General features: G+C 43.3%; 1 protein-coding gene across 1 annotated transcript in view; it reads left to right on the plus strand.

Moving 5' to 3' along the window:
• The first annotated feature begins 6,219 nt into the window (after positions 1 to 6,219).
• ENG (endoglin) overlaps positions 6,220 to 27,067 on the plus strand; it is a 40,343-nt gene continuing 19,495 nt past the window's right edge. Inside the window, exons 1-6 of the mRNA XM_081967152.1 lie at positions 6,220 to 6,600; positions 15,111 to 15,274; positions 18,162 to 18,296; positions 24,112 to 24,280; positions 25,392 to 25,557; positions 26,512 to 26,659. Coding sequence (XP_081823278.1) covers positions 6,540 to 6,600; positions 15,111 to 15,274; positions 18,162 to 18,296; positions 24,112 to 24,280; positions 25,392 to 25,557; positions 26,512 to 26,659 — 843 coding nt within the window. The 5' untranslated portion in view covers positions 6,220 to 6,539. The remainder of the gene's footprint in view (positions 6,601 to 15,110; positions 15,275 to 18,161; positions 18,297 to 24,111; positions 24,281 to 25,391; positions 25,558 to 26,511; positions 26,660 to 27,067) is intronic.

The raw sequence follows: 27,067 nt of genomic DNA on the forward strand, positions 1-27,067 counted from the left end.
GTCTCGTGTTGATAAGAGTATGTTATTTCAAAATTTGGGGTGGGGGTGGGGAGATTTAAAAATAAAAATTGGAGGGTTAGCTTCGAGAAGTGGTTAGGGACTGTTTGAAGGAAGGTCGTCTGTTGTTTGTAAAGGTTACAAAAGACCTAACTTCAAACAATGGCTGAATGAATGGTTATAAGTTGAGAGCTACCTATATCACAACCTTGGGTAGTGACAGAGATATCCTGATGGATAACGATAATGATAGATAGATAAATAGATGATAGATAGATAGATAGATAGATAGATAGATAGATAGATAGATAGATAGATAGATAGATAGATGATAGATAGATATAGATAGATAGATAGATAGATATTTGTTTTCGTAGATATAGATGGATATATAGGCACATAAATAGATAAAGAGAGACAGACAGATAGATAGATAGAGATGAAAGATCAATGAGAATAGAACAGACAGACAGAGATGAAGAGAGATGAAAGATAGAGAGATGGATGGATAGATAATGAAAGAGATCATAGATGAATAAATAGATTAGATAGATAGATAGATAGATAGATAGATAGATAGATAGATAGATAGATATAGATAGACAGACAGACAGACAGATACATAGATACATAGATACATCGATATAGACAAACAGATAGAAATAAAGATAGATCAGTGAGAATAGAGAGAGACAGATGAAGAGAGATGAAATAGAGATGGATGGATAGATAATGAGAGAGATCAAAGATGGATAAATAGATTAGATAGATAGATGATCAGATCAATAAATGTGTAGATAAGAGATTAGATAGATAGATAGATGATAGATAGATAGATAGATAGATAGATAGATAGATAGATAGATAGATAGATGATTGATAGGTAGGTAAGTAGGTAGGTAGGTAGATGATAGAGATAGAGAGAAGAGAGAGTTAAAAGATAGAGCGATACGGATGAATGGATTGATGGATAGATAACAGAGAGAGAGATCATAGGTAGGTAGATGAGAGAGAAAAGAGTTGAAAGACATAGAGATATGGATGGATGGATAGATAGAGAGACAGATGACAGAGAGAGAGATCATAAGGTAGGTAGATGAGAGATGAGAGAAGAGAATTGAAAGACATATAGAGATATAGATATGGATGGATGGATAGAGAGACAGATAACACAGAGAGATGATAGGTAGATTGAGATATGAGAGAAGAGAGTTGAAAGACATATAGAGATATACATATGGATGGATGGATGAATGGATAGAGATAGATAACAGAGAGAGAGAGATCACAGATGGATAGACAGACAGAGAATAGAAATGAGAGAGAGAGAAACACCCTCAGAACTTCGCTGGCACGACCCAAAGCTGTGACACATTTAGTTCTCGACCTACGACCCAGATGTTTCCGACGGTCTTAGGCGACCCCTGTGAAAGGGTCCTTCGACCCCCCAAAGGGGGTCCCGACCCACAGGTTGAGAACCACTGCTCTAGGGCATGGCAAGGTCCCTGTACGGTATGGTGCAAGGAGAGGGGAGGGCTGCCCACATACTAGGGAACCAGGCAATCCGGCCTGCCCTTCCCTACCGAAGCCCCATCTCCCCTCGAAGAGGTCAGCCACAAGCCGGCCCCAGGGAGACGACGGGGAAGGAAATCGACTGGATAAACAAGCTCCGATGTCCTCGAGTCATCAAATAATTCCAAGGAGCCGCAGCGCGGTAAACAGGAACGGCAGAGGCTGGCTGTGACCGAGAGATTCCTCCCCGCCGACATCTGGGAAGCCGCCGTGGGACACGGCACGTGGCTGGAATGTCGGGGCAGGAGGATGTGACCCCCCCTTTCCTTACACGCGTGCATCCTTCGGGGGGGCCCCCAGCCCAGCCCTGCCCCATTCCGCAAGAATGCCTCTCTGTCTGGCCCGGAGCATCTCCGGTTTAAGAGACAGCAAAATTGGAGCCTCCGATTCTTTCTCCAGCCTTCCAAGTTTTCCCGGCACTGAATCGCAACGTCCTCGCCCACGGCAGGTGGGTCCCCAACTTACAACGGTTCGTTTAGAGACCGTTGGGCGTCACCCTGAAAAAAAGGGACCTGCAACCGTTTTTTTCTAACACTTAACGACCGTGGCGGCATCCGTCAGCGGAGGAAAATTCAGAGGCTTGGCAACGGACTCGTACTTATGACGGTTGGAGTGTCCCCAAGGGTCAGTTTTTATGATCTTTGGAGGGGCCAAATGAAGGGGTTAAGCTGCATGCGCTTCACAACTGCGTCGCTAACCTAACGGCTGCAGGAGTTCACTGAACAACTGCGGCAAGAAAGGTTGTAAAATGGGGCTAAACTCTCTTAACAAATGTCTCACTTAGCAAGAGAAATTTGGGGCACCTTTGCAGTCGTAAGTGGAGGACTTTAAGCTGGGTGGATCAACTCCCAGAATTCCCCACTTAGAGAGAGAGAGGGAGGGAGGGAGGGAGGGAGATATGGAGGTGATAAATACTTAGGTGATGGATAGATGATATGGTTGGTAGGTAGGTAGGTAGGTAGGTAGGTAGGTAGGTAGATAGATAGATAGATAGATAGATAGATAGATAGATAGATGATAGATAGATAGATAGATAGATAGATAGATGATAGATAGATAGATAGATAGATAGATAGATAGATAGATAGATAGATAGATGATAGATAGATATAGATTTATTTACTAGAGATAGGTAGGTAGGTAGATAGGTAGGTAGGTAGAAAGAAAGAAAGAAAGAAAGGAAGGAAGAAAAAGAAAAGGAAAAAGAAAAGGAAAGAAAGATAGATATAGATTTATTTAATAGAGGTAGAGGTAGGTAGGTAGGTAGATAGATGATAGCTATAGATTTATTAGAGCTAGGTAGGTAGATAGGTAGATATTTAATAAGGTAGGTAGGTAGGTAGAAATAAATAAATAAATAAAGGTGATAGATAGATAGATAGATAGATAGATAGATAGATAGATAGATAGATGATAGATAGATAGATAGATAGATAGATAGATAGATGATAGATAGATAGATAGATAGATGATAGATAGATAGATAGATAGATAGATAGATAGATAGATAGATAGATAGATAGATAGATAGATATTTAATAGAGGAAGGTAGGTAGATAGGTAGATATTTAATAAGGTAGGTAGGTAGGTAGAAATAAATAAATAAAGGTGATAGATAGATAGATAGATAGATAGATAGATAGATAGATAGATAGATAGATAGATAGATGATAGATAGATAGATAGATAGATAGATAGATAGATAGATAGATAGATAGATAGATAGATATTTAATAGAGGAAGGAAGGTAGGTAGGTAGATATTTATTTAATAGAGGTAGGTTGGTAGGTTGGTAGAAAAAAGAAAGAAAAGAGAAAGAAAGAAAGAAAGCAAGAAAGAAAGAAAGAAAGAAAGAAATAAAGAAAGATAGATATACATTTATTTAATAGAGGGAGGGAGGCAAATAGGTAGGTAGATAGGTAGATAGATATTTATTTAATAGAGGTAGGTAGGTAGGTAGGTAGGTAGGTGGTAGATAGATAGATAGATAGATAGATAGATAGATAGATAGATAGATAGATAGATATTTAATAGAGGTAGGTAGGTAAGTAGGTAGGTAGGTAGGTAGGTAGGTAGGTAGGTAGGTAGGTAGAATGGAAACTGGACTAATCCTGTATATAGATATAGGTATAGATCTAGATCTAGATGAGATAGAGACAGATAGATGGTAAATAGGTAATAGATGATTGATGGGTGGATAGATGGGTGGGTGGGTGGGCGGATGGGTGGATGCATGGATGGACGGTCAGACAGATGATAAGAGGACAGAGATAGCTATAAGACGATGGGTAAATTAGAGAGAGATAAGAAAGAGGAGAGTGAGACAGAGCGAGAGAGATGATAGAAGATAGCTAGATAGATAGGTAGAAGAGATCTAGATGTATAAATGATAGATAGATAATCAATATATGAGAGAGAGAGAAAGAAAGAAAGAGAGAGACAGAGAGACATTAAAGTTGCTACGGTTGAAAAAAACATGCAACACAGAGGATCATGTCAAACTAAACTAAACCCACATGGGACTCGCTCTGAATCCTTATAGAGCCCCTGGTGCCAGGGCAGTCTACCTTTCTCCCAGCCTCCCCCCCTGCCCCATCCTTTAGCGCCATCTCCTTCCACCACCCTTCCCTGCCTCTTTTCCTCTCCGCTGGCCGCCGGCTGAACTGGGGAGGAAAGCGGGGAGGAAATGGGACTTTTGCAAACCCCGTCCCGCCAAATAACTCCCTAGTGCTGCCTTCAAGAACTCCAAAGACCGGGAGGAATTTTTGTGTGCGTGTTGTTTTCCTGGAAAAAACAACAACAACAAGGAGGTATCCAGGAAATTCTTGCGGGGGGGGCAAGTAAATGGGAGGCAATTTTGGATTTTGGAGGGTTGTTTGCCGAGGTCCAGGAAGGGACGGAAAAAAATGCAGAGGAATGTTTTTTGCACTGCCCGTTTTCCATTTTTGCTCCCAAAACAATGGCAAATCGACGGTAATCCTCCAATTTTTAATGGCAGCCATGGAAAAAGACTGTTTCCTTTGCGTTCCGCGAAAAAAGGAATTTCCCCCCAATTCTGACCATGCAGGTAGTCCTCAACTTACGCCGGTTCATTTAGTGGCCCTTCGGAGCTTCAAAAAAAAGGGACGCACGCCCATTTTTCACACTTACGTCCGTGATCACAATTCAGAGGTGCGTATTTGTGACGGTCTTGGGTGATCAGGTTTTGAGATCTGACAAGCAATGGGGAAGCCAGGTTCGCTTAACGACGGTGTGACTGGCTTAACGCCTGGTTCACTTAACAACGGTGGCAAGACAGGTCCTAAAACGGGGCAAAACTGACTTGCCCCTCTTAGGAATGGCTCAGATAAGTTGAGGGCTTTCCATAGAGAAGAGAATGGGGAAAACTTCCATATTCTTAGCATCGTGGTAGGGAACCCAGAGGGCATTTAGTCTAACTGGGTGGAATTTTCCAAACAGCGACCAAAGGAATGTTGGACGCTTTACAGATGGTGATCATTTCCTGTTTGAACAGTGCCAGAAAACTCAGATATATTACTTCTGGCAGGAGACTGTTTTCTATCCGAAAGCTTCTAATCTCCAGAATGCTATTTTAAATCCATTTTAAAATAAAATCAAAATTAAAAATCCTGTTCATTAAAAAAAAAAAAGCCAACTGCAGCATTTGGTGATGTTATTTCGAATCTTTCCAATCCTCTTTTTGGCCCAGCATTTAAACAAAACAGGAGCCTGCTAGTGAATGAATCCTCTAACATAACACACCCACAAAAATTGTAGGACGTACTATCAAATAGTGGTTGACACAGAATGAAGTGGCTAGACCTCATGAAGTTCAGGACAGGAGATGGTGAGAACGGGCTGACGTGAAGCTCCCCTGTGCACGAATAGCGTAAGCCAAAACTACCAGCCAAAAAAAAAAAGCTCTAGAACCTTCCCACTGTAAAATAGAGGCTGACACGAAATGAAGTGGCTAGACCTCATGAAGTTCAGAACTGGAGCTTGGAAGAATGCGGGGGTGGAAAAACAATCCTTTTAAGAATAAAGACTGAAAACATTTGGTTCTACGTCTCTTCTGTTTCGATTTCTCGTGCCCCCCTGCGCAAAATCCCTACATCATTTTTAGTAAACTTTCACATTAATCTCAGCAAGCCCCCCCCCCCCAAATTACATTAAATTAAAAAGAGACAGCACAAATTGATGGAAAGAGAGGGTGCAAAAATAAATAACATAAATTCTTGCATAAAACAGACCCGCCGTTTCAGTTTTCATCCTACACTTTCCTGCCCAGGAGACCCCCCCCAAAAAAATGAGTGTTAAAACGCCCCCCTCAGAAACAGGATAAAGTTTGTTCCTAAAAGCCAATCCTTCCCGTGGAAGTTGAGAAAGTTTCCTTGTCGATGATCCCGTCTTTATTCTCCGTCGGAGATTTTTCACTGACAAGCAGGAGGAATTTTTCTTCTTCTTGGCATCCTTTGAAGCTGTGGGGGTGTTTTTTTTCTCCCCCCACCCCTCTTTAAAAAAAAAGAGCTAAAGAAAAGGGAGGGAAAAAAATTGCATTTCCTTTTTCTGCTTTGGCAGCAAAAATCTTGGCAGGACTTCCAAAGAGGGAGTTGATTTCCTGCCCCGGCGGCGTATCATTAGCGGAGAGGAGCCCAGCCTGAACATTTCGACACTTGGAGCTCGGAGGACGAAGGAGACTCTCTGTCTGGCTCCGTCGAAGCCTGTGGAACTTCGGCCTGCTTGCTTCATTGGCCTCGCTCGCTGGGCTCCATCACCCTCTTGGTCTTCCTGAAAGGGATCGAGGCTGGAGTGGAGAAGAGCAGAACTGACCCGTCTGTGTGTCCCAAGTCCCGTCGTACGACGACACTGTCCGGCGGGGTCCAGTTTCTCCAGCCCTTTGCCTCTAGACACGGGCTAAGGGGGCACCCAGAGGACAAGGGACACGCACTGACCGCTCGGATCACGGGGAGATGGATCTGTGGTACTTCGCCGTGCTGCTTCTGATCGCTGGCCCTGTAGCCGCGATGTCAGGTAAGTAACATTCTCGTCGGAAAAGGGAGATGCTACAATTGGGGTTTGGGGAGGGGGTCCGAGGGGAGCCCGTCCTCCTCTCCAAATTTGGGAGCGGAATCTCGGAGGCTGGAACTCACCAAGATCAATCAAGGATGGTTGTAGGATCTCTTAAAATGGATCCAGAAGCAGATACAGATGAAGGGACCTTGTAGGTCTTCAGAAGACCCTACACCATTTCTGACAGTCTCTTCTCGAAAGCTTCCAGGGATGAAGCTCCCACAACTTCTGAAGGCAACTTCTGTTCCATGGGTTGATTGTTCTCCCTGTCAGAAAATTCCTCCTCATTTCCAGGTTGAATCTCTCCTTGATCAATTTCCATCCATTATTCCTTGTCTTGGCCTTCGGGTGATTTGGACAATAGCTTGACCCCCTCCTCTCTGTGGTAGCCCCTCAAATATAGGAACATTGCTCTCCTGTCTCCCCTGGTCCTTCTCTTCCCTAGACTAGCTATGCCCAGTTCCTGCAACCGCTCATCGTATGTTTTAGCCAACAGTTTCCTCATCATCTTGGTTGCTCTTCTCTGCACTTTTTCTAGAGTCTCAACTTCTTTTTTATAGTGTGTTTAGAGGAAGTTAAGGGGTTGACTTGGCAAACTTGGCTCTGTCAAAGGTGAGGAGATGGAAGGAGACATCTGGACAGGGGTGATGGTCTTGTCATCTCTTTGGGGGAGGGAGGTTGATCTGGGCTTCTTCACTTCAGTTCTGAAGGGAGAACTGTACTGCAAGTCTCTTTCAGTTTCTCTCCGATCCAGACGTGAGATCTGAGGGAAGTCCTAGTCCATCTTAAGTTCCTTCAAGCCGTTTCCTGTCTCCTCAGATTTGCGAATTTCAGCAGGTTTTGCTACAGGGAAGATCTCAAAATATCTTCCCCTACTTGGAAGGGCTGAGTTAGAGTAGGTGGATGGTGGAAGACACCAAGACAGAATTTGGTTCGCAAGTACAACCTTGCTTTGAGTTGAGATCAGTTGAACATGTTCCTCAACCTGGTGGACTTCAATCGATCACAATAGAGCTGGAAGGGACCTTCGAGGTCTTCTAGTCCAACCCCCTGCTTAGGCACGAAACCCTACACCACATCAGACAAATGGTTATCCAATCTCTTCTTAAAAACCTCCACTGATGGAGCACCCTCAACTTCTGGTGGCAAGCTGTTCCACTGGTTAATTGTCCTCCCTGTTAGGAAGTTTCTCCTCAGTTCCAGGTTGCTTCTCTCCTTGATTAGTTTCCACCCATTGCTTCTTGTTCTACCCTCAGGTGCTTTGGAGAATAGGCTGACTCCCTCTTTCTTGTGGCAGCCCCCGAGATATTGGAAGACTGCTATCATGTCTCCCTTTGTCCTTCTTTTCATTAAACTAGACATACCCAGTTCCTGCAACTGTTCCTCCTATGTTTTAGTCTCCAGTCCCCTAATCCTCTCTGTTGCTCTTCTCTGCACTCTCTTTAGAGTCTCCAAATCTTTTTTACATCGTGGCGACCAAAAGTCTCTTTAATCATCTTAGTTGCTCTTCTCTGTACTTTTTCCAAAGTCTCGATGTCTTTTTTTTGTCATGTGGCGACCAAAACTGGATGCCGTATTCCAGGTGTGGCCTTACTAAGGCTTTACAAAGCGGTACTAGCACGTCACATAACCGACATGCTGGCTCGGGGATTCTGGGAGTTGAAGTCCACCCGGCTTAAAGTTGAGAAGTTTGAGAAACCTCAGTTGATATGATGGTTGAGGGACACCCGTTGAAGTCATGGTCTCCAGCCCCCAGCTCTGCTCTGGGTAGAAAAATCAGTTCCAGTTTCTTTTACAATTATTCAGCGATCCCAAAACTGAGGAATATTGTTAGCTAATACGAGTGAAAGTACACACACACTCACTCACAAATAAGCCTAAAATATTACATTCAACCAGTTGGTTCTACCACGCTGTATTTGTTGAAGTCCCAAAGCTTCTGTGGGACCATATATCTCCTTTTCCCAAATAAATGCCTCCCCCTTGGACCTTCCTTTTGGACACCCAAACAGCGGGCAGCTTGTAAGAAAGACCGACAAATTAAGTGTCACAATTCGGTTGCTAAAAGTGCAACCCAACTGACCTGCCCCGTGAATTCAGTTTCTCTTCCTTTCTCCATGAAATCAATCCGAAAATCAAATTCTCCGGTTTAAATCGCTCAAAATGACGGCTTTTTGTCCGCTAGGGCCCTGAAGGAACTCTGCACATGTTCTGAAGCACTCTTGTCTGGGTCGCCGGCGCCAAACTATTCCTGCTTGGTTGGCTAGTTGCTAAAGCAGGAGTTGTATCCATGTCATTGTGGTTTGTAAATTTATTCCACGTTTAACCCTCATTCCTAGCTTTAAAAATTCCCCAGATTAAAACAGATTAAAAATGAAGGCTAACATTTGTAGCACTGAAATTGGTTATAACCTGTAGGTATTATGAACTCACTCTTTATATTATAAATATAGCGATTTATTCATGCCTGATTCCTACATGATCCCTCCATGATTAAAGGCAGTCTACCTTTAAATACCCTCTCTAACATAGAAGGCAAATCCCATCTCGATCCAATCATCTAAGCTTCATTAACTATTCCTTTATATCCAGAAAAAACTATCGCAACATATTAAGGGATGCGTTCCCACGATACCAAGCGATTTCTACATGCTGGTTTTTACGTGATACCATTTTTAAAAAAGGATTATTTTAAACAGCCAAGCTGGTTGGTTTTTTGATTGCAACTCTGGCTTAACGTGAAATGGGACCGAGCTGTCAGATTTTACGCGAGCACCTGCGTATTTGCAAGAGTCCTCTCTGTTTTAGAAATATTTATTTTATTACGGATGGATGAAAAAATATGTTCAAACCATCCTTCTTTGTAAGAAATAAATAAAAATTAAACAGTTTGGGGGGGCGGTAAAACCGGATTGGTCAAAGCAGAATTTTAAAAGATTTTACAGCGCTAATACCAGTTTTCTAAGACGATGATTAAAAGATGGATTTGAAATTGGAAAAAGGAACAATTTTGCAAGGGACTAATTAAACCCAAATTTGCTTAGTTGGATTTTCGAAGGTGATGAGCGCTGATTTACATCTTCTATTAAAAGGTAAAGGTTCCCTTCGCACATACGTGCTAGTCGTTCCCGACTCTAGGGGGCGGTGCTCATCTCCGTTTCAAAGCCGAAGAGCCAGCGCTGTCCGAAGACGTCTCCGTGGTCATGTGGCCGGCATGACTCAACTCCGAAGGCGCACAGAACGCTGTTCCTTTCCCACCAAAGGTGGTGCCTGTTTTTCTACTTGCATTTTTTACGTGCTTTCGAACTGCTAGGTTGGCAGAAGCTGGGACGACTCACGGGAGCTCACTCCGTGACACGGCGCTAGGGATTCGAACCTTCGAATTGCCGACCTTTCTGATCGACAAGCTTAGCGTCTTAGCCCCTACATCTTCTATTAGCGCTACTCAATTTCTCTCAATTGAATATCTTAAAAAAAATTTTTGTTGTTCCCGGAAATTAGGGTGCTAAAAGACCATCCGGGAAAGGTGTAAAATTTCTTTCCTTCCAAAAGAAAATATCGGAAGGCAGCTTGCTATAGGAGGAGGGTGGAGACACTTGGCCCTGTGCAAAAATGTAACACTCCCTTTAAGGTAGGCGAACGACAACCTTTTAAGGTAGGACACGGCTGTTCCCACATGACGCCTGGGTCCCTTGAGGCCGAGAAAATGCAAAACGGGAACTTCACTAGCTGACAAATGCAGTTCGTTTGGGAGATGACTGTGCTAAATTCTCTATTTTCACTCGCTCACAATATTTGTTTTAAAAAACGGAAAAGAAATTGAAAACGTGACGCTAATGTTTTTGGAGACTGGATGAACTCAAGCTGTTTGGCGAGCAGAAATGGGAACTGGTGGAGGGGGCAAAACCTAATTCTCACAGGAAGCATCATTTAAAATGATGGAGAGAGAAGGAGAGAGAGAGACAAAGAATGAGATGGGATGAAGGAGGAGGAGGAGAAGGAGAAAACTCAAAATTGCCGCTCTTCCCTTCTCTAACGCTTTGTTCACAATCCGATCTCCAACAACTGGAGGAGAGGAAGAAAGTGAAACAAAGAGAAATGGTTTCAAAAACCAGAATGGAGAATTAAGTCTTCCAGGAATTCAGTGCAAAAAAAGTGCAAACGACATCTGTTTTTACTCCCATCCCCATCAATGTGTTTGCTGACGTGTTGGTGGACGAAACGCTTGGGAAATAGTCAGAAAACGCAAAAGAGGGGAGCGTGGCTTATGTTTGCAGAACAAGCTTTCAGGGAGGTCTCGGAAGGGTGGGGGGGGGAGAAAGAGAATTGCACAAACAGAAATAAAGATCCTGGAATAAAAATGGGAGATGTCAGGCTGAGCAGGAATTCTGGCAAAAAGGATTTTGGATTCCAGGAATTGGGAGTCAGTGTTGTGAGGCAGTTGCGAACGAGGCCAACGCAATTTTGGTGGCATTAACAGAAAAATGCAATATGTTTCTCTGTCTCTGTCTCTCTGTGTCACACACTCTCTGTCTCTGTCTCTCTGTCAACTCTCTCTCTCTCTCTGTTTCTCTCTTTCTGTTTCTGTCACACTCTGTCTCTCTCTTTGTCTCTCTCTATCTCTGTTTCTCTGTCATTCTCTGTCTCTCTCTGTCTCTGTTTTTCTCTTTTTGTCTCTGTCACACTCTCTCTGTCTCTGTCTCTCTGTCAACTCTCTCTCTCTGTTTCTCTGTTTCTCTCTTTCTGTTTCTCTGTCACACTTTGTCTCTCTCTCTCTGTCTCTCTATCTCTGTTTCTCTCTTTCTGTTTCTGTCACACTCTGTCTCTCTCTTTGTCTCTCTCTATCTCTGTTTCTCTGTCTCTCTCTGTCTCTGTTTTTCTCTTTTTGTCTCTGTCACACTCTCTCTGTCAACTCTCTCTCTCTGTTTCTCTGTTTCTCTCTTTCTGTTTCTCTGTCACACTTTGTCTCTCTCTCTCTGTCTCTCTATCTCTGTTTCTCTCTTTCTGTTTCTGTCTCTCTGTCTCTCTCTGTTTCTCTCTTTCTGTCTCTCTGTCACACTCTCTCTGTCTCTCTCTGTCTCTGTTTCTCTCTTTCTGTTTCTCTGTCATACTCTGTCTCTCTCTGTCTGTTTTTCTCTTTCTGTCTCTCTGTATTTATTTATTTATTATTTATTTCTTAGCGCTTATAGACCGCCCCCTCTCCCGAAAGGGACTCGGGGCGGTGTACAGTCCATCTCAGAAATACATCATGAATAACTATAAAATTTAGACAATTAAAATTATTAAGTAGATAGATAAATAAATAAGAGGAGGATAAAAAGATATACAGAACTGTACTGCTAAGTAAATAATTTAAAATATAAAAATTTAAAACCCCAACAAATATCCTATAAAATTAAATTTAAAAGAACAATCCCCCTAAAAAACCAGTAAGAAATATGTATGTCACACACTCTCTGTCTCTGTCTCTCTGTCACACACACATTCTCTGTCTCTCTCTCTCTGCCTCTCTGTCTCTGTTTCTCTTTCTGTTTCTGTCTCTGTCTCTCTGTTTCTCTCTTTCTGTCTCTCTGTCACACTCTCTCTGTCTCTGTCTCTCTGTCACACACACTCTCTCTATCTCTCTCTCTCCGTCTCTCTCTCTGTCTGTTTCTCTCTTTCTGTTTCTCTGTCACACTCTCTCTGTCTCTCTCTCTCTCCGTCTGTCTCTGTTTCTCTCTTTCTGTTTCTCTGTCACACTCTCTCTGTGTCTCTGTTTTTCTTTCTGTCTCTCTGTCACACTCTCTCTGTCTCTGTCTCTCTGTCATACACACTCTCTGTCTCTCTCTCTCCGTCTCTCTCTGTCTCTGTTTCTCTCTTTCTGTTTCTCTGTCACTCACTCTCTGTCTCTCTCTCTCTGTCTGTTTCTGTCTCTGTCTCTCTCACTGTTTCTCTCTTTCTGTCTCTCTGTCGCACTCTCTCCGTCTCTGTCTCTCTGTCACACACACCCTCTCTGTCTCTCTCTCTCCGTCTCTCTCTGTCTCTGTTTCTCTCTTTCTGTCTCTCTGTCACACTCTGTGTGCATGTGCATGCCCATGAGTGTAAACTTATAATAAGAAATGATCAGAACTTTCAATTTAGTACAGTAGACTGATAGATGGATAAATAGACAGACACAGAGTTTAGATTGGATAGATGGATGGATGGATGGATGATAGAAATATAATTTGGGTGGATAGATAATGGATGGATCAATGTATAATAGGATGGATGGATGGATGGATGGATGGATGGATAAGAGATATATAATATGAATGGATGGATGGATAGATAAGAGAGATACATGATAATATGGATGGATGGGTGGATAAGAGAGATATAATATGGATGGATGGATAATTGAAATATAATTTGGGTGGATGGATCGATGGATAATATAATATGGATGGATTGATGGATAATAGAGATATAATATGGATGGATGGATAAGAGAGGTATAATATGAATGGATGGATGGATAAGAGAGATACAATTTGGATGGGTGGATGGAGTGAATAGATGAGAGAAAACAGAGGTGTTGATGGAGGAATGAAAGGATGCGATCCAGAAAATTTCCAAACCAAGAAGGGGAAAATCTATCTTTCCTGACCATCCTTTTCATATCTAAATTTCATATATAATTTAAATTTCGTATATAGTTTAAAGGCGTTAGCATCCTTCCCTTCCCCAGTTATTCCCGATGATCCTATGGTCATCCTGTGGCCACAATTATCATTCCATGCCAAGATCTGAGCGATGCACACCAACACCAGCCAGAGGTGGCTGCAGCCGGCCCCGTGGCTTTCTCTGGCCACCACAAACCACGTCTTGGCCCAGCCTGGTGGGACTCCCGCATGTGAGCAATTCTCCTTCCTCGCCCCCTTGTTTAACCTCCCTCTGGTGAGGCCGGACGGTGCCACCCATGGCAGAATGCAGTCTCCGTTGATTTTGCCCTTTGTCGCCAGCCTGATCTAATCTCACGGCATTTCTCTGAGCTCAGCTCACACAGAGCTCTTTGGCGCCTGGGGAATAACGTAAACAGATACTCGTCTGCAGAGTCCTGTGTAGCCACGAGGTTGGGTGGGTTTTTTTTTTGTGTGTGTTTTTTTCGGTGTCTTGTCCCGTCGGTTATTTTTCTAGACGGGCTTCAAGAGGGGAAGAGTGACGCAAGCTGCGGAGGCCAGATAAGTCTCTTGTTTGTCTTCCTCTGATGCCGCTAGGCTGGGACTGGCCGAGGTTGGTCCTCGGAGGAAACTCGGGACAATGATCGAGTGGACGACTCCGCGTCAGGCGAGGCGGGGAAGGGAGCTTGGGCGTCCTGCTTGAACGTAGATTCCTCACTCTCCGTTTAGGGCATTGAGTTTAAGCATCTCCTGGGGGATGCAGATTTTAGCCCGAAACGCTTGGTTCGGTTCTTCTCTAGCTCAGTCCAGCTCGGGACACCTTCAATTTCACGGAATCCGATTTAAGCGATCAAGGGCAGCTCCTGCCTCCCACCCAGGCCTGCCCCTTTTCCTCCCCATCCTTTGGTTTTAGTTCCAATCTCCCTTTTCATTGAGATTTCATTCATTAGTTACTGATGTTTGTGGCTTAGTTTTAACGTTGTAAGCGCCCCAGAGTCAGCTTGCAGTGAGATGGGCAGCAAACGAGTCGAATGGATGGGTGAATGAGCAAATAGGTTAGTTAGTAAGAAGGGAGAAAGAGAGAAAGAGAGAGAGAGAGAGAGAAAGTAAGAAAAAGAAAGAAGAGAAAGAGAGAGAAAAGAAAGAAAAGAAAGAAAGAGGGAGGGAGGAATGGAGGGAGGGGGGAAGGAAGGAAAAAGAGTAACAGAGAAAGATGGAAAGAAAGGGGAAGGAAAGGAAGAAAAAGAAAAAAGGGAGAGAGAGAAAGAGAGAAAAGAAAGAAGGAAGGAAAGAGGAAGGAAAGGAAGAAAAAGAAAGAAAGGGAGAGAGAGAGAGAGAAAGACAGAGAAAAGAAGGAAGGAAGGAAAGAGGGAGGGAGGGAGGAATGGAAGGAGGGAGGGCAGAAGAAAGGAAGGAAAAAGAATAACAGAGAAAGATGGAAATGAAGAGGAAGGAAAGGAAGAAAAAAGGAAGGAAGGAAGAAATTTGTAAGAAAGAGAGAAAGAATGAGAAAGGAAAGAAGGAAGAAAAAAGAAAGAAAGAAAGAAAGAAAAAAGAAAGAAAGAAAGAAAGAAAGAAAGAAAGAAAGAAAGAAAGAAAGAAAGAAAGAAAGAAAGAGATTCCCAGCTGGCCTTCTTATTCCCCAAACCTTAATTTCATGGAATTTCATGGAACTCAAATCAAATTCAGTATCTTCATTTTAAAAAGCCAAAGGAAAGGATTGAAGGGCTGGGAAGCAACGGATGAATCCAACGTATTGACGGATAGATCCCGGAGTCTTCAATAATGTAACAAGTGAGCGGCTTAATTGTGAGATTCTTACCTTCCCAGGTGTGTTGAATTCCTTGGGATGCATTCCGGAGCCCATCAGCCAAGACCAGGCGGTCAGGGTCTTCTACACCACGAGTGTGTTGCCCAGCGGTTGCGATGCTCATGGTCCGATCAATCCTGAGCTGGAGGTCCATGTTATGAATCTGAAATACAGCAGATCCCAGGTTGGTAGCTGATCCGGCAATCCTCTTTATTTAAAAATTGGTTTGTCCGCCATTCCTACTTTCAAGATTGCTTTCAATGAGCCTGCCTTTTGAGTTTACAGGCTCCTCGCTTAGCGATCGCCAACAGTCGCTGAATAAAGCAGGTTCTAAACGAAACTGCAACTGTGCTTAGGATCTGACTTCACCCTGATTCACAGGCCTATTTGAACTGGAGGAGGAGAATTTCTGGGTCCTTATGTGTTCTCAGAAAGCTTGGTTGTTTTCTTGGAGACATTTCATTATCCAACTAGGGGATGTCATCAATGCTAGGAGGAGGAGGAGGAGGAGGAGGAGGAGGAGGAGGAGGAGGAGGAGGAGGAGGAGGAGGAGGAGGAGGAGGAAGAGGAAGAGGAAGAGGAAGAGGAAGAGGAAGAGGAAGAGGAAGAAGAAAAATTCTGGGTCTGGTGTTCTCCAAGAGCTTTGTTATTGTTTCTGCAGACATTTCATGACCCAATTAGGAGACAGCATTCAGTGTGGAAGGGAGTGGGGTGTATGGTAGAATATACTATAGAGTAGAGTAGAATAGAGTAAGTAGAGTAGAGTAGAATAGAACAGAATAAAATAGAATAAAATAGAATGTAGAGTAGAGTAGAGTAGAATAGAATAGAATTTAGAGTAGAGTAGAATAGAATAGAATTTAGAGTAGAGTAGAATAGAATAGAATAGAATAGAATAGAATAGAATAGAATAGAATAGAATTTAGAGTAGAGTAGAGTAGAATAGAATAGAATGGAATTTAGAGTAGAGCAGAATGTAGAGTAGAATAGAATAAAATAGGATAGAATAGAATAGAATAGAATTTAGAGCAGACTGTAGAGTAGAACAGAATAAAATAGAATAGAATACAATAGAATAGAATAACAGAGTTGGAAGGGACCTTGGAGGTCTTTTAGTCCAACCCCCTGCCTAGGCAGGAAACCCTATACCATTTCAGACAAATGGTTATCCAACATCTTCTTAAAGACTTCCAGTGTTGGGGCATTCACAACTTCTGGACGCAACTTCTGTTCCACTGATTCATTGTTCTAACAGTCAGGAAGTTTCTCCTCAGTTCTAAGTTGCTTCTCTCCTTGATTAGTTTCCACCCATTGCTTCTTGTCCTGCCCTCAGGTGCTTTGGAGAATAGCTTGACTCCCTTTTCTTTGGGGCAGCCCCTGAGATATCGGAAGACTGCTATCATGTCTCCCCTAGTCCTTCTTTTCATTCAACTAGACATACCCAGTTCCAGACTCAGTCTAGTTGAGTCTGTAAGATCAGAGAGCACCAAAGACCCCAGAGACCTGGTCTGAAGTGGAGGTGATGGCTGGGGCACTCGGCCCAGTTGACCCCCCCCCTTACCGGTCTCCCATCAGCTGCCCAAGCCACCGGCTGTCCCCAAAGTCTCCGGGTTGCGATGGGAGGCCCCACTGATGTCAGGGCTGTGGCATTCAGACAAGGGGCCCCAGCGTAGCCAGTCTCCAAGTGGGAAAGAATTACGGGAAGTTGGTTTCTATAAGCAGATCTCCCAGGCAGAAGAAATCTTGCGGAGTTCTCCAAGGGAGGAACAATGGCTCCCGAGTGGGGTGGGGGATGAAGTGGGGAGGTAAAAATAGAAGCAAAGCTTTCCCTGCTCGCCGTTTGACCCCTCGGCTTGTGCGCTCGATGGGGGCCCGAAGGCATTCGGTGAGGCCGAGGCTCTTGGGATTTCTGTTTGTTTGGGTTTCGGGGGGCACGTCTGGGCGAGGGTTCCCAGCTCTCACCCTCCATTCTCCATCTGAGAAGGGGGGGGGTTCTCGCAGGAATTGTGCGGCCGGGGGAGGATGGGGAGGGTGCTGGACTGGGAGCCGAGAGGCGCCACCGAAGGGCGGCCGTCTCTTTTTGCACAGACGGCAATCTAGTTTTGAAGAAGGCGAGCGGCTTTGAACCAAACTGGGAGGAGGGAGGGAGATGTGGCTGATTGCCAGCTGGACAGCCAGCTAGCCAGATAAAGAGAGAAGTTGAGTGGAGGGAGGGAGGGAGAGAGAGAGAGAAAAAAAAAGATGATAGATGATAGATAATAGATGATAGCTAGATGATAGATGGATTGATGATAGGGATATATAGATGATAGATAGATGATAGATGATAGATAGATAGATAGATAGATAGATAGATAGATAGATAGATGATAGATAGATAGATAGATAGATAGATAGATAGATAGATAGATAGATAGATGATAGATAGATAGATAGATGATAGATAGGCAGATAGGCAGGCAGGCAGGCAGAGATAGTGATAGACAGATGTTGAATGGATGGATGGTGGATGGTTGGATAGACAAGTTGAGTAGATGGATTGTTAGATGGGTGGATGGAAGACACTCAGGTTGAGTGGTTGATGATAGATAGGTAGATGGATGATAGATAAATGATAGATAGATAGATAGATAGATAGATAGATAGATAGATAGATAGATAGATAGATAGATAGATGATAGATAGATGGTTGATGGATGGATGGTAGACAGACAGACAGGCAGAGATAGTGTTAGATGTTGAATGGATGGATGGTGGATGGATGGATAGACAAGTTGAGTAGATGGCTTGGTAGATGGGTGGATGGAAGACAGTCACGTTGAGTGGTTGATAGATCTGTCTGGACAGGTAAGTTGAATGAATTGATGATGGATGGATGAGAGAAAGAAATTGCAAAATCTTTCCACATGATGGAACTGGTCTCCAAAACCATGGGGGGGAGGGGTGTCTTCCCAACCTCAACTCTCTTTTTGGAAGATGTGGAGTGTCTCTGAACCTTCTCCCCAATATCGGTGGCTTCTACCATGCCCAGAAATGCAATGTCTGCCTCTCTCTCCCCCTTGTCCTCATAGATGCCCACTCTCCAGCTCAACGTGTCTTCGGGGACAGCCAAAGGTGACTGCAAAGCTACCTTCATTCTCAACTCCAACAGCAGCTTCATCTTGAGAATCCATTCTGATGAAGGTTGCCGCCTCCACATCCTTCATGTGAGTAGCCCTTCACAGGCAGGGGGCAAGGCTAAGAATTTTGGACCTCGTGGCCTGGAGTTCCACAGGCCCTGTCGGTAGCAAAGGGGAAGTTGGGTGGGAATCTTGTCTCCCTCTTGGGAGACTCGCTGCCCTCCTCATAATCTTGAGTTCCACTTTAGCTGTAGAATGGTGGGGTCGGGGGCAACCCTTGAAGTCATCTATTCCAGCCCTCAGAAATGAGTAGGGACAAGGATGAAGAGGGTGAAGGAGGGAGACGGTTCTGCTTTTGATTTTTAAAGGCCTCAGATTTGATTCCTTCATTTAAAATGATATAGTCAGAATCACAGCAGATGGGGATGGCAGCCAAGAAATGAAAAGAGGCTTGCTCCTGGGGAGGAAAGCTATGGCCAATCTAGACAGCAGACTAAAAAGCAGAGACATCACTCTACCAATCAAAAGTGTATCTAGTCAAGGTTATGTTGCAATGGATGGCTGTGAAGGTTGGACCACAAGGAAGGCTGAGCGCCAAAGGATGGAGGCCTTTGAACTCTGGTGCTGGAGAAGACTCCTGCATTGAGTCCCTTGGACTGCAAAGCCATCCAATCGGTCAGTCCTAGAGGAGATCAACACTGACTGCTCTTTAGAAGGCCAGATCCTGAAGAGGAAACTCAAAGACTTTGGCCACCTAATGAGAAGGAAGAAGGACTCCCTGGAGAAGAGCCTCATGCTGGGAACGATGGAGGGAAAAGGAAGAAGGGGACAGAGAAGGAGGTGGCTGGATGGAGTCACCGGAGCTTAAATAGACTCCAGAGGATGGTAGAGGACAGGAAGGCCTGGAGGAACGTTATCCATGGGGTCGCAAAGGGTCGGACACAACTTTACAACTAACAACAACAATCAAGGAAAGTAAAGAGAGAGAGAGAGAGAGAGAGGGAGGGAGAAGGCATAGTGGAGAAGAGGAGAAAAGAGAAGGGGAGGAGGAGATGGAGGAGGAGGAGGAGGAGGAGGAGGAGGAGGAGGAGGAGGAGGAGGAGGAGGAGGAGAAGAAGAAGGAGAAGAAGAAGAAGAAGAAGAAGAAGAAGAAGAAGAAGAAGAAGAAGAAGAAGAAGAAGAAGAAGAAGAAGAAGAAGAAGAAGACAGAGGAGGAGATGGCTGGATGGAGTCAACGAAGCAGCCGGCGTGAGCTTCAATGGACTCCAGATGATGGTAGAGGACAGGAAGGCCTGGAGGAACGTTGTCCACGAGATCCCAATGGGTAGGACACAACTTCGCCACTAACAACGACAATTCAGAATCCGTTTGGATATTGCAAAATTAGAGACCCAAGGCATCCAACTCAGCCATGCATCCGAGACCCTCCACGGATGAAACAAGAACTAAAGATATGTTTAAAAATATATATATTTGCCCCTGCACAACAATCCTGTGGGGTAGGAGGGCCGGCCGACAGCCTGGCTCCCAATCTCCTGGTCGCTTTGCCCGTCTAAACGGAGCCGCAACGTTGACTCTCTCTTTTCCCGTCGCTCAACCTCTTCGCTCGACTCCCTGGTGTCTGTTTTCCTTTCAGCTGCCTGGTTTTCGGTGACGCACAGAAAGTCGGAAAAATGACCCATTTCCTCTGGGCCTCGGCTCCAGCCGGCTCACGCTCAGTTTGTTACCACTTTTTTTGTTTTTAAAAAACAAAACAAAACTTTTTTTTTCCTATTTGTGTCTAATAATAAAATAAGGGCTGACAATGAGGATGGGAGGGAATTCAGGCGCAAGCCACTATCAGATCGAGCGTGGCACCGTCGGCTCATGCCAGCCAACCTCAACGGGTTGACTTCGCCATGCTGAGTCCGGCCCGGGGCTCAAGAGGGGGGGTGGGTGGGTGCCAGGATGTATTCATACTGAAGTGGTTGGAGGGCAGACGGACAGGGCGGGGGCGGGGAGGGGCAGATTACGGGCAGAGACGGGGAATGCCCAGATTCTAGGGGTGGGGGTGGGAAACCCCCAATGAGTTGCCAAACCAAACTAGGATTTCTTTTGGCGGTGCCAAATTGTGCTTTTCACAAGGGAGTGGAAAAATCCCAGGGTGGAGGTGGGGGAAGGGAGGAATTATTCAACCAGGAAAGGAGGGAAGGGAGAAAGGGGGAAAGAAAGGAGGAAAAGAGGAGAAAGAGAGGGAAAGCAAGGGACAGAGAAATAAAGAAAGAAGAAAGAGAGAGGTCGGAGGGGGAGAAAAAAGAGCGGGACACAGAGAAGCAAAGAAAGAAGAGAGGGAGAGGGAGAAAAAAGAGAAGGACACAGAAAGAAAGAAGGAAAGAAAAAAGGAAGAAAGAAAGAAGAAATAAGGAAGGAAGGAAGGAAAGAAGAAAGAAGGAAGGAAAGAAAGAAAGAAAGAGAAAGAAGAAAGAAAGAAAGAGAGAGAGAGAGAAAGAAAGAAAGAAAGAAAGAAAGAAAGAAAGAAAGAAAGAAAGAAAGAAAGAAAGAAAGAAAGAAAAATTCACAGCTGGCCTCTCCTTCTTCTCCAAGCCTTAAAGTCCAATTTCATGGAACTAAAATCAGAACGAATTCTTTTTAAAAAGCCAAAGGAAATTATTAAAGGGCCGGGAAGCAACAGATGAATTCAATGTATTGATCGATTGCTCCCGGAGCGTTCAATAATATAACAAGTGAGCAGCTTAATTGTGAGATTCTTAACTTCCTAGGTGAGAGAGTGGGGAGGGGAAGGGAAGGAAGGAAGAAAGAAAAAAAGAGGAAAGAGGAAGGACGGAAAGAAGGAGCAGGGAGGGAGGGAAGGAGGGAGGGAGGAAAAAAGAACGAGAAAGAAAGAAGATGAAAGGAAGGGAGGGAGGGAAGGAGGGAGGGAGGAAAAAAGAAAGAGAAAGAAAGAAAGATGAAAGGAAGGGAGGCAGGAAAGGAGGGAGGAAAAAAGAAAGAGAAAGAAAGAAGATGACAGGAAGGGAGGGAGGGCAGGAGGAAGGGAGGAAAAAAGAAAGAAAGAAAGAAGATGGAGGGGAGGAAGGGAAGGAAGGAGGGAGGGAGGGTCGAGAAAGCATATAAATCCAATAAACAAATGAACAAACAAACGAAGGAAGAAAGAAAGAAAAAGAAAGAAAGAATAAAGTTTAAAGGTAGTTTCCTAACCTCCTTGCGAAAGTATAAATAGTCCTTAACTGTTCCTTAAAAAAAGATATACCAACCTAACTCATTCATACAAACGAGACAGCCAAAACCAAAACATCAGCAAAACTGAGCCTCCTTCAAGAAACATGTTATTTTGAATTATTATTATTATTATTGTTATTATTATTATTACAGGGGGAAATTGCAAAAATATCTCGTGAAAGCGGGGAGGGGGGAGGGCAGGGATGCTCTTCTCCGCCCTCGTAGGCCTGTTTTGAAGGCGGCCGGCTGACCTCTCCCGACTGATGCTGGATGACGCCAAGGTCGGGAGCCTTCCTCCTTTTTCTTTCGGGAGTCCCAGCAGACAACAATGGGATATAAAATCCCTTTGATCCTTCAGGGAGATTAGCTTTCCGCGCAGAAAGCGACTCGTACGGCGGCTTTCATCCTGCGAGGCTCCGAGGATATTTGGAAGGGGGGAGGGAAATGCAGAAAAGGCCAGAGGAAAACTCAAAATAGCAATTGTCTTATGAGCCACTTAGGAGGGACCTGGTGGCTCAGTGGCTAAGACGCTGAGCTGGTCGATCAGAAAGGTGGGCAGTTCGGCGGCTGGAATCCCTAGCGCCGTGTAACGGAGTGAGCTCCCCTGACTTGTCCCAGCTTCTGCCAACCTAGCGCTTCGAAAGCACGTACAAAATGCAAGTTTTAGCCACTGAGACACCGCATCCCGGATATAATAAATTGCTTATTATTAACTATAATAAGTTGCTTATAAGTTATAATTTATGAATTGCTTCTAATTTATAGAATAATAAATTGCTTATATATACAAAATAAGAAGTTACGTTCCAGAGTTATGCTGAAACATACACACACACAGATAGATAGATAGATAGATAGATAGATAGATAGATAATTTATTTAATAGAGATAGGTAGGTAGGTAGGTAGGTATGTATATAGATAGATAGATAGATATAGATAGATAGATGATAGATAGATAGATAGATATAGATAGATAGATAGATGATAGATAGATAGATAGATAGATAGATAGATATAGATAGATAGATAGATATAGATAGATAGATATAGATAGATGATAGATAGATAGATAGATATAGATAGATAGATATAGATAGATAGATAGATAGATAGATAGATAGATAGATAGATAGATATAGATAGATAGATGATAGATAGATAGATAGATAGATAGATAGATAGATAGATAGATAGAGATAGATAGATATAGATAGATATAGATAGATAGATAGATAGATATAGATAGATAGATGATAGATAGATAGATAGATAGATAGATAGATGATAGATAGATAGATAGATATAGATAGATAGATAGATATAGATAGATAGATATAGATAGATATAGATAGATAGATGATAGATAGATAGATATAGATAGATAGATGATAGATAGATAGATAGATAGATAGATAGATAGATAGATAGATAGATAGATAGATAGATAGATAGATAGATAGATATAGATTTAATAGAGGTAGGTAGGTAGAAAGAAAAAGAAAGAAAGAAAAAGAAAGAAAAAGAAAAAGAAAGAAAAAAGATATAGATTTATTTAATAGAGGTATGTATGTATGTATGTATGTATGTATGTATGTAGGTAGGTAGGTAGGTAGATAGATAGATGATAGATAGATGTGTTATTATTTTCAGATGATGATATAATACTAAATTGCTTATATATACAAAATAAGTTGTGTTCCAGAGTTATGCTAAAACACACACACACAAACACACACACACACACACAGAGAGCCATTGATAGACAGACAGACAGACAGACAGACAGACAAGATATGTGTTCTTATTTTCAGATACACGGGGATGAGGACAATACAGTCAAAACCAAAATAATCAAAATTTACAAAGGTTTTCTCTGCCCCCTTTATTTCTTGGCTTGCTGTTGTGTTGTTTCCATTCCTTGTTTTTAAACTTTTTTTTTTAAAAAAAAAAACCACTTTGTAAGCTGCCCGGAATAGTTACGGAGTTAGGCACCGCATAATTATTATTCTAGGACTAATTACGGTCGCTGAAATATTATGACGTTTGCTTAACGTTTTAAGCAAAGATGGTAAATTGGTGGAAAAAATTGCCGTCGTTAAATAGCTATTGGAAATAAGGAGGAAGGATGTTGCAGAAGGGTTTTTAAGTTGCTTATTATTCAGAACTAGGATCGACAAAACGAGAATTAAGAGGTCTGAGTTTTGGAAACATGAAAAATGTATATTTTGTATTAGCTGCATGGAAGCCATCAGGTGGGAGAACGATTTGTATACTGAATTATACTGCGGTTAAGTCTTCAACTTATGACCACAATTGAGCTCCAACATTTCTGTCGCTAAGCAAGAAAGTTGTCCAGCGAGTTTTGCCCCATCTTTTGGCACCGTTGTTAAGTGAGTCGCTGCAGTTGTGAAAATAGTCGCAAGGTTGTTAAGCGAATAAGACTTCCCCCTTAACAGATCGCAAAAGGAGGAATCACTTGACCCCGGGAGAGGGCGACCGTCATATAGATGAGTGAGTGGCCAAGTGTTTGAATTGACTATGGGGGATGCTGCAAGGGTGAAAAGAGTCGTAAGTCACTTTTTGGGGCGCTGTTGCAGTTTTGAATGGTCCCTAAATGAACTCTCGTTTATCAAGGACTGCCTCCATATTGACATCATTCTCCTGATCTGTCTTTTCTGTAGAGTCCTCGTAGCTACGTCCTGCCTTCTTTCAACCATAACGCCACCGTGATCAACCAATCTTACTCCTCCAGCGAGCAACTGTTGAGGTGGGCCAAGGAAAGGTACGGTGGGGTCTCTTCCTTTGCGGAGTTGGAAGATCCTCAACGGATTGTGTTCCAAGTAGGGAGAGGTGGGTATTGGTAGAACCTTACTCAATAGAAATTTCGCCCCTTCCCAGCTCAGCTTTCTCTGGGATGGTGCAAATCATTCATCCATCCATCCATCCATCCATCCATCCATCCATCCATCCATCCATCCATCAACTACCATCTCTCTTTTTCTCTCTCTCCATCTAACTATCCATCCATCCATCCACTACCCTCTCTGTGTCTATCCATCCACTATCCATCCACTACTCACTCACTCACTCACTCACTCACTCACTCACTCTATCTATCTGATTATTCATTCATCCATCAACTACCATATATATCCATCCATCCATCATCTACCATCTCTCTCTATCCATCTAACTACCCATCCATCTATCCATTACCATATCTATCTATCTATCTATCTATCTATCTATCTATCTATCTATCTATCTATCTATCATCTATCCATCCATCCAACCAACCAACCAACCAACCAACCACCATATCTATCTATCCATCCATCCATCAACTATATCTCCCTCTCCTTCTCTCTCTCCACCTCTCCATCCAACTATCCACCCATCTATCCTCTACCATATGACTATCCATCCATCCATCAACTCATATCTATCCATCCATCCATCAACTACCATATCTCTCTATCCATCCATCCACTACCATATCTATCTAATTAATCTATCTATCTATCATCCATCTATCCATCTATCTATCTAGCTATCTAATCTATATCATCTGTCTCTGACATCCATCCATCATCTATATCTGTCTGTCCATCCATCCAACTACCATATTTATCTGTCCGTCTGTGTGTCTATCTATCCATCCATACGTCTAGCCATCCATCAACTACCATATCCATCCATCTGTCCAACCATCCATCCATCCATCCATCAATCCATCCACTGGTAATCCTCGACCTACAACCCCAATTGAGCCCAAAACGCATGTTGCTAAGTGAAACACTTGTTAACTGAGTTTTGACCCCATTTCTACTACCTCCCTTGCCCCAGTCGTTAAGCGAATCCCTGCATTTGTTAAGCGAGTAACCCAGTGGCTAAGCGGATCTGGCTTCCCCCTTGACTTTTGCTTGCTGGATGGCTCATGATTTCTCTCTTTTGTGTCAAGAGCCCAGCGCAAATGAAGACTGCATCCTGGCGCAGAATTTCAATGCCGAGTCGTATCTGGAGGTAGAAGTACTTTCCCACAAAGTGGAAACCTGCCTGGATTCCCACGAAGCATCTGGAAACGTGGCTCACATCCTGTGGCTGCAAAAGAGCTCATCGGGCAAGAGGTATGAGTTGATGGGGGAGATGTAGGGGTTAGAAGGCCACAAAAATAGTCCTTTTTTCCCTTGGGGTTGGAACAGAAACAAGCTTCGCGCCTAGTTACAGTTTGCAGTTTGGGAATCGATAAAGAGCCGTGGTGGCGCAGTGGTTAGAATGCAGTATTGCAGGCTAATTCTGCCGGCTGCCAGCAGTTGGATCCCGACTGGCTCATGGTTGACTCAGACCTCTGTCCTTCCAAAGTCAGTAAAATGAGGACCCAGTGAAATGTTTGAAAGGGGACTTAAGATGTGTAAGAAAGGCTCTTTCTTGAATTTATATAAAACGTTTTATAGACGGCACACGACACCGGAAAGATTAGCAAAAATGTTTCAAGAATAAATCAGCTAAATGTTGAAAATGTCACCAATTACCAGGAACATATTATCCTATGTGGTGGACATGTAGAGATGCAAAAAGCTACTGGGTTAAAAACACAATCATGGTTAGAGAAAATGATACATCAGCCCGTAGAATTTAAGCCAGAGATATTCTTATTGGATATTCTACCAGAGAAATATACTAAAGAAGACTCATATCTGATTGTACAAATAACAACAGCAGCTAGAATTGTATTTGCACAAAATTGGAAAGCAGACAAAATCCCATCAGAAGGAGAGATGATAAAGAAGATATTAGATTGTGCAGAAATGAATAGGCTGACGTTGAGAATAAAGGACAAAGAGGAATCAGTGTATTACAGGACATGGGGGCGATTTTACGATTGGCTTGAAAAAAAGATACAAATAGAAAGAGAAAGGAACAAAGCACAAAACAAATAACTCAGACGACACCTCATTAAATCAGGGGGAGGGGAAATAAGAAAGTATGAAAATGTAAATATACAGGCGGAAAAAGGATATGAATTGACAAGTGTTAAACAGCAATTATAAGAATGTATATTTGTGCGGTTTTGTTTGCAGGATGCAGACGGTGGAAGTGAACGTAAAAACGGTTTGCAAGGATGGGCGTTCGGAGGACAAAGCGGAGATGCCCTTGGCTCTGTGGCTGAAGAGCCAGCAAAATGTGCTGTGGAAAATGGGCCACGGGTTTTCATTTGTACAACTCTTGGTAAGAATGGACTTTGAACGACCCCCATAATCCCTTGCGGGAGTGACGTCTGGCCAATGGAACGGAGCTGAGTGTTTAATGGCCAGATGCCTTTCCTGTTGCCAGTGTGGAGTTTTGTTCAGCAGATAGATATATTCTCATTGTGCCCAGAGAAATATCTGCCTCTACCTAGGATCAAACTCACAGCCTCCCGAATGTGAGGTGAGAGCTCCACCTCTAAGCCGCTGCACATCTCCTTGGTAAAAATGGATGCCGGGGAAGAAATCTGGGGGTTTTTTTTGGATGCAACTCAGCATTCTTGGAAATTTATGGGTGAAAAGAAACACTGCAAAACGAGCCAAAGGCTTTGACCGTACTGCCATAAAATGGCTTCTACTGTACAGCACAGTGGAGTTACTTAGCTGGCGG

This window comes from Natrix helvetica (assembly GCF_964273705.1).
Source record: "Natrix helvetica genome assembly, chromosome: 15".
NCBI lineage: Eukaryota > Metazoa > Chordata > Lepidosauria > Squamata > Natricidae > Natrix > Natrix helvetica.